A 12579-nucleotide genomic window follows, 5' to 3' on the forward strand; every position below is an offset into this window, starting at 1 on the left:
ATCATCTAATAGAAGAGCCTGAAGCACTCATTCTATTACATGATTTCCTAAGAAAATGAGGCTCTTCTATTAGATGATTTACCTCTTAACTCAATCTGGTTTACTCCTGAACCAGCTTCTTAGGGTCTCCGCACATCCGCTCCGACACAATTCTGAACCCCAAACCCAATTTCACACGAACATAGCATGGATAGTCAATGGGCGGCTCCGACAAAATAGAACTCGCCTCTAATCGCTTGCCGACATCCGCGGACATCAGCGCCGGTGTGCTAGCCTGAGTATCATCCTCCGTAGTGACCGCGCTAGCTCAATACTTTCGCTTGCTGACCACGGAGTCTGACCCTGCAGCCACCCCCGGCAGTTGGAAATTATCTCACTTAATGAGGGAATTAGCCTTTCGCAAAACCCCTCCCACAAACGGCCGCCAACCAATCCGAGCTCAGCAACGGTAACTAAGGAGTGTAGAACTTGTCGAGGTCCGTCAAAAACCTACGATTTCAGGGAGACATACAACGTGTGCCTATGGCACCGTCAGGGTCCGACACCATCTGAAGATTAATTAGGACCTCATTTTTTCACTTTCCCGAAGCAAAAACCTCAAGCGGACTGATAACAGGGATGGATTAAGCCATGTGAAGGCTATTAGCTCCAGGTGATCATATTTAAAATTAGCAGGCTAACTGTGCAATCGTCTTGTTTGCTAATATAGCCCCCTTCCCCCTTGCATTTAGCTGGCAGAAAACGTACCCTAAACAAATAATCAATGCATCGCTCAGACTTAAGGACAATATTATATGATATTATAGTATTGGATCCACGGCATTATGATTCAAATTTTATTGGGAAACTACTAGTTGCGTTGTTTAATATGCGCCAAATGCACAGCCCACGGAGCAGCCCCCACCCTCTCTCCTTCCCAGTTTGTGTCTGTGTATATGCGTCGAGTGTGACAGCAAAAAAAAGTAACACTGAAATGGGGCTGCGCTTGTTCCAACCTTGTTATGAAGATATTAACTGTCAACTAAAACCATTAAAGTGAACAGAAGAGAAACGCCCAGTGTGACTGCCCAAGAGCTGCGCAGTGTCAGTGCCGAAAGCCCGTCAAAGGTCTTGGCGGACGGCAATGTCCCAGTTTACACCAAGCACTATCAAATGTCCTGGTTACAGACATCACATCGCCATCATCAAGTTGTTGTATTTCAGTTGAATATGTAAGAGGGCTTGGGGAGGGGCTTAGACTATCAGCGAGCCTATTGGCTGTTCATATACTGAACGAATATCTGAATTCCAACTGCCAGGGGTGGCTGCAGGGTCAGACTCCGTGGTCAGCAAGCGAAAGTATTGAGCTAGCGCGGTCACTACGGAGGATGATACTCAGGCTACCGGTGTGCGGGGTTGTATTGACAACAATGTAATTGAACTTTGGCAGAGCAGTGCTCAGCACTTTGTCGGAGCCGATGTACGAAGGCCCTTAGTATAGGCACCTGGAAGTGGATGGGTGTTCACAGCAGCATCATGTGACCCCAAAGCAGCAAGATGAATGAGGTAATGAGTGAGGCCATATCCCACAGGCTGTTTTTTAATTGGTCAGTAGTCTGGTGGTGGTTGAGCAGCAGTAGCATCTTCCATCCTCCGCCGTGCCACACATCATGCTCTTGCCCCTGGAGAGGTGAGGTGAGGTGACAACACAAGAAAAGAAGAGGTCAGGAGAGGAACGTGTGTTTGTTCAAGGGCCTACACTACAAAGCTGGTTCAGGATAAGTTAAGGTTAAGTTAAGAGGTAAATCAGAACCTGGAGTCCTCATTTTCTTAAGAAAAGCTATTCTATTAGATGATTTACCTCTTAACTTAACCTTAACTTATCCTGAACCAGCTTTGTAGAATATAGGCCTCAGATGTTTAAAATAAGATTTTTGTTTTTGTTTAGATCTTTAAAATTTTATCAACAGTGCTTCTGACGGGAACAAAGCCAACAAGACAAGAACTACTATTTGGTCAAACTCAGTAAACGAAGAAATTCATTGTATAAGCCTCCTTCACTACACCACACCACCCACCCACCCACCTGCATCCTTTTCCTCTATCTGTATCCACCCTCTGTAGGGCTGGGCTAGGGGAGAAATAGGGCCCTGGCACATTTGGCTGAAAGGGGCCCCTCATAATTAGCGGCGTAGATGTGACTCACCGGTGGGCTCGGCACCCTTGTGGGCCCCTATTTTCAGAAATGTTAAAAAAAGGTTTTTTTTTTGCATTTCCAAAAATAGGGGCCCACCAGGATATGCCCGCTATGCCAGATGGCCAGTCCAGCCCTGACCCACTGTACCTGTTAGTGGTCCAGGGGGAGCTCTCTCTCCTGGTTGGGGTATCCAGTGAGGGGGGCTCTGAAGTGGGCACCATGGGTGTGGAGCAGCACTGAGGAGAGGGGTGGAGGCTGCGCTTCAGGATCTCCTCCACTTGATCGCGTGTGTACACATGCCCTGTGTGGACCCACATGAGGAGCACAGGTGTCATTACATTACACTACATTACATTGCACTTAGCTCCAGTGGTGGACAAAGTAAAAGTACTTTCGTGGTGTAACTACAACAGTAGCACATGGTATTACATAGCTGTTACACCGTTTACTCCATTTTACCCACTTATTGACATAGACTTTGTTATTACTGAAAAACAATAAAAACCTAACAAGGACCCACCACAAACTCAATCCAACCTGTGCAGAATCAGCTTATGGTAAGACACGTTATTGGTCTACTTTTTACTCAAATAAGTTACATGTGTTGGAAAGAAACTGTTTCTTTTTTTTAACTTTTACTTTGTCCACCGCCGCTTAGCTGACACTTTTCACCAAGGTCAGTCTGACATATATTACAGGGTATTGGTTACAGTTCCCAGAGTGAAATATGGTTGGAGTGGCTTCAAATTAATGATTTCAAATGGAACCTGTTTGGCAATGCAGAACGGCACTCTTCTCCTTCATCCTGTTCCGGGATTGAAGAAGTAAGGGATCCTTCAAACAAGGGGTCGTGACCTAAAGGTAGTCAAGTGTACACGACACGTCAATATGCAACATAGAAGTAAGGGATCCTTCAAACAAGGGGTCGTCACCTAGAGGTAGTCAAGTGTACACGTCAATATGCAACATAGAAGTAGGAGATCCTTCAAACAAGGCGGCGTCACCTAAAGGTAGTCAGGTGTACACGTCAATATGCCACATTTTTACTGTGTGCATATAATGAGAGGTATATAAAGTACACGTAATGCTTGGGGACATTTTGTTTGTAAACTGTCTGAACTTCTTAGAGGCTCTTGAGTTAGGCCTACACCCCTCCTTGGACAATTTTCTTTGGTTACAGCACCATTGGATGACACCCAATCCACCCCCCCCCCCCTTTTTTCTCTCTCTCTCTTTGTCCACTATTCCCTGACTTCATGTTATGAGGATGACGGTTTGTTTGTTTGTTTGTTTTATGTTTTTGTTTTAGTGTTTACTAAAAACCTAATAAAAAGTTAATCACAAAAAAATAAAGTACAGGTAAAAGTAGTCCTATACTGATGTAATTACAAGGCTATGATCTTCAATTATTTTCTGCTCCAGTTATTCCACTCTACCTATATGATACTTATATTTTTACTTTTACTCTATACACCTCTGTGTATAACTGTAATTGTCATTGATCACTGAGAGTGGCACTATCATTAAAAGATACTACCGTAGATGACAGGGGCACATGGTACACCACAATGTACCCCCACCACAACATTATCACGTTTTCAGCTTATTCTGTTGCAATTTCAGTTTTAGTTGAAAATTATTTTATTGTGGTACTCTGAAATGAATTTATACAATTAATAAGGAATTTGACATCAGGAAATGGGATAGATATGAACAATTTATTACATTTAACGCACACAAAGCTACGCACAGAACAGAGTCATAGACTTAAATATTTTGTTATGTTTTGGGAAGTTTTGTGTGACAAGGTCACTTTCCAGACATATCATTTCAAGCAAGCCCTCGCGTCACTGTAATTGCAGATTTAACAAACAGCCAACAAACACATTGTAAGACAGGGGAAGACTAGGTGATGGAAACGTTCACCTTTGAGGTATAGGCCGTTCCAGAGTCGAACAGGAAAGGGTTGTACTCCAGCGGATCATAGGTGTCCAAGAAGACGTAGCCCTAAAGTGGAACACAGCAACACATGTTGAATAGTAGAGTTCCTTATTTATCCCAAAGGAAATTAAAGTGTCCCCTTAAAAAGAATACAAGATATACATAATACACATAATTCAAATTTCAAATTTCTTTATTAGAGGATAGCCTCTTGAGATAAAAATCTCGTTTTCGAGAGGGTCCTCAAATAATGTTCTACTCTGTGAATTTTTATCATTATGTTTTGTCTGTAAGGCACATTGAAGGAGCGGATGTTGTTCCAAACTGTGTTTAATTAGTAAACACGTTTTGACTTCACCAGTTGCATTGAGCTGCAACAGTACATAAAGACACAGCTCTGTGTCAGTTCAGAGCCGATTATCTCTATAAACTGCTCTGTATCAGCTGGTCTAACGCTGCCATCTAGTGACCAACTAGAAAACAACCATAGCCATGTTTTATAGACTGGTGTGCAGCATACAGTTCTGCTCAAAATGATAGCAGTGTCTTTACAAAGGTGAGTAAACAGCAACATTCTTCAAAGAAATTGTACTTAAATGAGCTCAAATACATTGGGGACACTGCATATTGTATTTCAAAGCAACAAAAGTAATAATATTTTATAATATTTCATAGAAAGTGAAGAAATGTAATGTTGAGGAAAAAAACAGCAGCATTGATCTCAAACTCAAAATTGTTCTTAACAAATCAACAAATTCTTGAAAATTCAACTTTGCTGAGCATCCTAAACTAATATTTTGTTGCATAACCATGGTTTTCGACAACTGCTTCCGTCAAAGTCCACCAAAGTCTGGCAACAGTCAACAGGTATGGCAGCCCAGGTTGATTGTACTACATTCCACCTCTTGATTTTGCCTCATGGACGGCATTTTTTTAATGTCAGGCGGCCAAACGTTTTCTATGGGATTAACACCAGGAATTGTGAGCTGTAGAGCCCGTTGAGAAACACTATCAAAGATGGAGCAACTGAGTGACCTTGACCTTGTGGATGAGACTGACCTTGGCGGCCCTACCGAGGCCTAATGGTAGGGCACTGGGTCACTATGCCGGCGACCCGGGTTCGATTCCTGCCCGGGTCATTTGCCGATCCTTACCCGACTCTCTCTCTCCCCACTCATTTCCTGTCCCTCTTTCACTCTCCTATCTGAATAAAGCCTAAAATGACCCCCAATTTTTTATTTTTTTTAAAGAGACTGACCTTGGCGTTGCAGTGCTGGATGTAGTGCAGCAGGAGGCTGCGTAGGCGCTGGGGCTCTCGCGGGGCGGCCTCGGTCACGTGCTGCTCTACGCTGCGCTGGATGGGCGTCCACACGGCCTCCGACCAGCGCTTGTGGAGCAGCTCGCGCCGCCTCTGGCCCAGCGTCTGGCCGTGCCACAGAACCTGGTCCACCTCCTGCTGAAGGAGCCAAGACGGTACTGTACTCTAGCTCTCAATATACACCAACACAATGCAGGGAATGGCCTCTCTATTGGTTTACTGTTTACATACAGTACATAACCAACACATCTATTTGTTGTATACAATACAGGGGTGCATTTCTGGAGAGCGTAGTTGCTAACTATGTTAACTACTTTGTTGGTTGCAATGCAATTTCCCATAGGCAACTACCAAAGTTGCTAACGGCTAACAACTACGCTTTCCAGAAATGCACCCCCGGCCTCCGACCAGCGCTTGTGGAGCAGCTCGCGCCACATCTGGCCCAGCGTCTGGCCGTTCCACAGGACCTGGTCCACCTCCGGCTAAAGGAGCCAAGACTGTACTGTACTCTAGTTCTTAATATGAAAGTGAAAGCCCAACTGGGAAACTACAACTCCCATTGTCATAGTGACACAGCGCTCCACAGCACACAAGTGAACACTGCTCACCGCACACAACGAAATTGCTTTTATGCCTCACTCGTGCAAGGGGGCAGCCCCCAACGGAGCAGTGCGGCGAGCCGGTACCATGCTCAGAGTAGCTCAGTCATGGGGGAGGATGGGGGAGAGCACTGGTAATTTACTCACCCCGCCAACCTGGCGGATTAGGAGTCGAACCGGCAACCTTTGGGCTACAGGTCAGATGCCCTAACAGGGAGTGGCCTCTCTATTGGTGTACTATACTGTAGTGGCTCTCTTTACACCTATGGCCTGGGCCCTGTCTACAGCTTATGAGGCTGTCTTATCCGGCCCCAGATATAATTTTAATGTTATGCATTTTCACATAAAATATTTTTATATAGCAATCTTAGAAATTACACTTGCAATACAATTCATTCATATTTTCAGGGGACCTAGTGAAGGTGGGGTCTGTTGTAAAGGTGGCCGCTTTAAATAATAGGCCTAAAGTGCAGGGGGAAATCCTGGTTTGGACGACTTCATAAAATTTGAAGTGACCCTTCGAATAAAAAAGGTTTCTCACCCCTGCTTTACATCAACACATCTATTAGTAATTACAATACAGGCCTCCGACCAGCGCTTATGGAGCAGCTAGCGCCAATGCTGGCCCAGTGTCTGGCTGTGCCACAGGGCCTGGTCCACCAGATGGAAAGCCACCACCAAAGAGGTTGGATTAATAAAGAGGATTCAAAACACGCCCACCCAATGCAAAATAATGTGCTCAAGTTGGGTCTCCTAAGGGGGCATTGTCCCCTCCTTCTTCTTCTCTTTTTGAGGTGTTTGCACAAGAAGTGCGCTACCGCCATCTACAGCGCTAAGGGGACTCAATTTATTCTCAACCTCCAGACTCCGAAGGTCAACTAACCGAAGGTCTCCTAAAGGGGCGTTTACCTGACATAAAGTGGATACCGGAAATATCTTTGTCTATAAGATCTCTGCCACCATTTTCCGTTTGTGCTGGTGGGCCTACCTTCACCAGACTGTTTTCTGTGTCCAAAATGGGTTGAGTGATAGCCCTCAGGTCCCGCTGCTCTGCCTTAAGCTGCACCTGTGGAAGCAACAGAGACACTATCAGAATAAACACTACACGGACAATAAACAACATAAAATACCTATGTTACATTAAAATAAAACAATGAGCATGCATTTGTTCACTAGTGGTTAGCACGCGAAACTGTACTTTGGTAATACTAGTAAAAATTAAGGCTATTATTTAGTAAATATTCATGAAAAGATGAAATACGACAATAGGCAACACTGTTTCAATGAGCAGTGTAGTTGCAATACCCACTCCGGCCACAATCCTACACAATGCACCATTAAAGCTAGAGTAGGACATTTTTTGGTAGTACTTAATTGACAGAACTTCTGCAGCCAATCCACAAATGTTATCATCTTTTCCCAAGTACTATATGTACAAACCCCAACTCCGGTGAAGTTGGGACGTTTGGTAAACAGTGAATAAAATCAAAATGATATCATTTTCAAAACATTCAATCTATTCATTAGATGGAGAATAGTGAAAAGACAACATATTAAGTGTTAAAACCGAGAAAAAATATTGTTTTTGGGGACATATGTACTCATTTCTAATTTGATAAATCCAACACGTCTCAGAAGAGTTGGGACGGGGAAAATAAATGGCAGCAAATGTCGAGGAAGACTAAAAACAAAACAAAAGACAACACTTAACAGTTAAATACATTAACCGATGAGATGATTTTATATTAAATCTTGGACATGATTTCACCAGCTTAAATGGTGGGTGTATTCCTTGTCATGTTTTGCAGTGTTTTCCTTTCTGTAGTGCTTACAGTGTGACAGGTCTTGACCAAAAGCCCACCATTTTATCACCTGCTGGTCCTTATGATGGAGCCAAACTGTTAAAACATAGTAGAGAATGCAATTTGACCTTACTATGTGGCAGTAATCGAAGATCTCCCTTCAAAATATAGTGCATGAGTGGCTTTTCATGCTGTTTAAAACCCATTTATACCATTCAGCACTGTATTTAACTCTACAGATGAGTGAGAACATCTTAACCAATGCACTACTGCACCCGCATGCCATCATGGAGGCTGACTTTTGAAGTTAGCACTAACACAAGTTGGATGGTCCATTTTCACTGTAGCACAGGATGTGCAATGCTCTATTATTGTCAAAAAGAATGGACTTCTACAACTTCTGCTGACTTCTGTAAGCAAAGGACAGTTTCCCATGTCTTCTGGGTTTATTTCAAGTGAGCTCAGGTGCTTAGGAGAATGTTACACCCCTGTATCATTTGCACGCATTAAGCATTCTTAATATGGTCAACTTTCAATAGCTCTAGCACTCCAGGAATTAGAGTGAGACTACAGCCAATATATATTTCATGATGTCATAAACCTATACAATGATTTTTGTAACAAAAATATGTCTATACACTCAATCGTAGTAAATCAAAGGGAATTCAAAAATGTATGTAATAACTATGGTAATTATTCCCTTTGCATCTTTAATTCTGAGTGACTCAGCCTCTCTTTGATGATCTTATACCTGGACACCTATATTGTCCATCAGTACAATTCATTTTTAAAATGTTCTTCTTTGTTGTTTTATCTTATTGGGATGTTTACTAAATTTCACTGATCTCCGTCCCAACTTATTTGAGACTTGTTGGATTTATCGAATTAGAAATGAGTACATATGTCCCCCAAAACAATACTTTTTCTCGGTTTTAACACTTAATATGTTGTCTTTTCACTATTCTCCATCTAATGAATAGATTGAATGTTTTGAAAATGATAGCATTTTGATTTTATTCACTGTTTACCAAACGTCCCAACTTCACCGGAGTTGGGGTTTGTATTACCACCATCCATTTCAAAGTGTTCATTATTATAAACTTGCACTTTTCATACATAAATAGGTGGATCTTCACCTTTTTCTGCCCTTTTGAATATCCAGTAATTGACATAATTGGCTAACAAACTTACTGAAACTTACTTGGTCACACTCCGTAGTGCATAATATTAGTTTTAGTACTTGAGTAGTAAAGTGGCAAATACTCATGAAAAGATCACATTTGTGAATGAGAAAACAAACATTTTGAAAGTAAACGACAAAAATAACATACAATACAATATGTTTTCTGCAATAGGCTACCTGCAGATTGCTGAGTGAGTCTTGTGGGAGGTAGGTAGGGCAGCCGGGCACAGAAACAGACGCAGGTCTATAGGTATGGCGCCTCTTCTCTGCACTTCTGCACCGAATCTTTGCCTTTCCATTGGCACTGAGCAGCGCTCTGCCGTCACATGAGGAACTATGGGGCGCACTCCTCATGGCCACCGGGGACTGGGGCAGAGAGAGAGAGAGAGACAGAGAGAGAGAGAGAGAGAGAGAGAGAGAGAGAGAGAGAGAGAGAGAGAGAGAGAGAGAGAGAGAGAGAGAGAGTAAGGGTTTATTTGCAAAACGGTGTATCACCATTTTGTAGAATGTTGGTAAATTGCTTTTTTTGTATTGGGCATTCCATTGAATTGAATTGCAAAATGCATTTTATATAGGTTAAAAAAGAATGTTCTCAAAATATTTGAATGGTAAGAATTCACACATAGGTAATAGGACCTCTGACCAGTCATTTCCAATAATAAAATGCAAAAGTAAAAAAAATGGAGATACACCGTTTTGCAAATAAACCCAATGTGGCAGAATGGGCACATAACACAGGAGAAGGCCGACATGATTTCATGGCAATCATTGTTGTGCAAAGATACACAGCATATATACACAACACATCTGAGTTTATTTTTGAATTTTGAATGTTATTATTGAAAATGACTGTTCAGAGGTCCTATCACCATAAAATGCATATTCCAATGCAATGCCCAGTAGAAAATGTCAATTTCCCAACATTCTACAAAATAGAGATACACTGCAAATAAAGTTTTATATTTGCACAGCACAAATGCACAAATGGGGCGCGCAGCCAGGGATTGTTTACAAACGAGAAACCCATGTATAAGTTACACGTGTATCGTGAGGACCCCTCAGCGTACAGTATGCCAGGTTTTGTGTTTCACTAACCGAGTTGGAAGTGAAATGAATTCCAAAGTGTACAGAAACATTTTGCCTGCCAATTTATGGACAAATGCATCCCAACTAATTGGGAGGATTTTAGTCATGCAGCAGGATAACAGAGCTAAGCATGTCGGCAGCAAAACGTAGGTCTTTATCAGGCCAAGAAAGCGAAAGGTTTAACTGGCCCAATCAATCACTTAACCTTTAACCTAATATGAGTACGCCTTGGAAGAGAGAGATGTGCATGGGGGGTCTTACCTGGCCAAATCAATCACTTGACCTTAACCCAACAGATTATGCATCGAGGGGAGAGAGAGAGAGAGAGAGAGAGAGAGAGAGAGAGAGAGAGAGAGAGAGAGAGAGAGAGAGAGAGAGAGAGAGAGAGAGAGAGAGAGAGAGAGAGAGAGAGAGAGAGAGAGGGAGAGAGAGAGAGAGAGGCGGCCTTCATCGTCCTATACCCTCGCAGCCAACCCCCCTTTCACCACTGCCCGGTCTGGTCTGACAGCTCTCTACATGGGCCAGACAAAGCCAAGGTAGCAGTGCGTGTAGGTTACAGGTGTCTGCTGCAAGGGGATCCGACCCCAGGACATATGGCACCGCACCGCACCAGTGTCGTGCTCAAAAGCGACTGCCTGCCAGAAAACGACTGACTTCATGGACTGCCCCCCTGTAACTGTGACAGTGGAGGATGATAGCCAGGTGTGTACAGAGAATTTGATGCAGCCGACCCTCTGTAGTCCAGAGTTACAGTGGGACAGTCCATGAAGTCAGTCATTTTCTGGCAGGCAGTCGCTTTTGAGCACGACACCGGCTCTACTGGGCTCATGAGAGGACACAGTACAGAGGCCGGCAGCACTGAATTATTATTGAGAACATGCCTCCTCCTCCTCCTGGGGGTGGCATGGATGGGGAGGGAGAGGTGTGTGTGTGTGTGTGTGTGTGTGTGTGTGTGTGTGTGTGTGTGTGTGTGTGTGTGTGTGTGTGTGTGTGTGTGTGTGTGTGTGTTGGGGGGTAATTTAGGAGACTAAAAATATGCGACATTGCTTTGCATTCCACTTAGGCTGAGGACAAGGCATTAAAAGGGATCAAGTCCGAGGCCGAGATAGACCAATCTAAGGCAAGGCATGGCAAGTTTATTTGTATAGTGCATTTCATACACAGGTGCAACTCAATGTGCTTCACAAATAAACAAATGCAAAAAGAAAAAAATACACTAAACTAGGTCTGTGGTTCCGACTTGCTCCACGAGCTCACGGCTGAGCAGAAAGACCGAAATCACAGAAATCAGAACAAGAAATCACACAGAAAACAAACAAGCCGACTGACAGCAACACAATCTGTTACCATAGGCTACAGAATATGGTTACATCATGTCTACATTGAATCCATTCTACCATTGTTATGTCACGTTCTATGCTCAGCCTACATTTCATTGGACACTGTCTGATCTTACCTTTGACTTGATAAGACATGCAGGAGTTACTTTCTTGTGGACGATGATAACACCCATGTTCTTCTCTCTCACTGTCATGGCTTAGAAGGAGAGACACGATATATAGTTATTCTTCTACGTGCGAGGCTGTTGAACGAACACCCTGCTGTTAGTTTTCAGATTCAAATCAAACAAAGAAGCGGACTCTCACCTGCAGTGATGAAACAAACACCAGCGAACAGGTGTCGCGTTGCACTCAAGCAGACTTGTGTTTTACGTCAGTATCTCTTCCTGGATGAGGGGACAGCACCGTGAAAGAAGATTGAAAATGAAAATGGCCAACACAGGACTACTGTCGCGATTGCATGGTGGTGGTATATGAACTATTTCTACAAATAAGTTTAAGTATGCCCTAGTGTAGGCTATAGTCAACTAAGCACAAGATTGAGGTCGGGATATTCCCTTCCTTTCATACCAGAATCTGGTAACGCCTGCCGCTGCACTCCACCGGCTACAGCTGCAAAGGTGTTTTTATTCTCCAAAGCTCGTGCTATAGTTAGTGTCCACGGGCTCGCAGATCCCACAAATCGAAACTCTTCGAACGCGTCTCGTCTTGCAAGCCCTTGGTTGCCATAGTAATGTCACATGTGGACAAACGGAACGTCGGCTGGTCGTCATAGTGGGATTGCGTATGACCTAGTGTGTGTGCGCGCGCGTGTGCGCACAGATAGCGCGGTCCATCCAAACTCAATATTTATTTAGAAATTGACTCAAATTTTGCACATATTTTATACTCATATTTAAACTTCACACACAGTGTGATCATGTGTGCCTGCCCTGCACATAGTTGAGTAGAGTAGGCTAGCCCAGGCCTATCATTTATTGATCTCGAAGGAAATCAAGGTGTCCAGTAGCATGCACAAAAATAGAAAACACGCTACAAGAATAAAAACAGAATAAACAAGAGACTTGAGATTCAATAGTTTATTGGCATTGTCAAAAAGGCAACGAAATTGTGTTTGGGGCAGACTAGCAGCAG

At 43.3% G+C, this 12579-nt stretch overlaps 1 protein-coding gene across 2 annotated transcripts; it reads right to left on the reverse strand.

Annotated features, from left to right (window-relative positions):
- Nucleotides 1-1553: 1553 nt before the first annotated feature.
- Nucleotides 1554-12166, reverse strand: fam228a (family with sequence similarity 228 member A). Of its 2 annotated transcripts, none has more exons than XM_063222529.1 (9): nt 11752-12166; nt 11562-11641; nt 9197-9385; nt 7023-7100; nt 5376-5573; nt 4103-4183; nt 2944-3031; nt 2324-2477; nt 1554-1661 (listed from the first exon to the last, which is right to left on the reverse strand). In XM_063222529.1, the coding sequence occupies exons 2-9, from the start codon at nt 11637-11639 to the stop codon at nt 1580-1582; spliced, it is 948 nt and encodes a 315-aa protein (XP_063078599.1). In that variant the 5' UTR covers nt 11640-11641; nt 11752-12166; the 3' UTR covers nt 1554-1579. The 2 variants fall into 2 exon arrangements, with proteins under 2 accessions (XP_063078599.1, XP_063078600.1); XM_063222530.1 differs by having other exon boundaries at nt 5376-5570; nt 11752-11831.
- Between the last annotated feature and the right edge of the window lie 413 nt (nt 12167-12579).

This window comes from Engraulis encrasicolus, chromosome 18 (assembly GCF_034702125.1).
Source record: "Engraulis encrasicolus isolate BLACKSEA-1 chromosome 18, IST_EnEncr_1.0, whole genome shotgun sequence".
Classification (NCBI taxonomy): Eukaryota; Metazoa; Chordata; class Actinopteri; order Clupeiformes; family Engraulidae; genus Engraulis; species Engraulis encrasicolus.

Bases quoted from the DNA above. Each gene is read 5' to 3' on its own strand.
- fam228a (XM_063222529.1), bottom strand. From the start codon at position 11,639: ATGACAGTGAGAGAGAAGAACATGGGTGTTATCATCGTCCACAAGAAA. The intron at 5,574-7,022 runs GTAGGCCCACCA...TGGCTCCTTCAG, and splicing joins CAGAAAACAGTCTGGTGAAG to CAGGAGGTGGACCAGGTTCT. The intron at 3,032-4,102 runs GTGAACGTTTCC...GACTACCTTTAG, and splicing joins GAACGGCCTATACCTCAAAG to GTCACGACCCCTTGTTTGAA.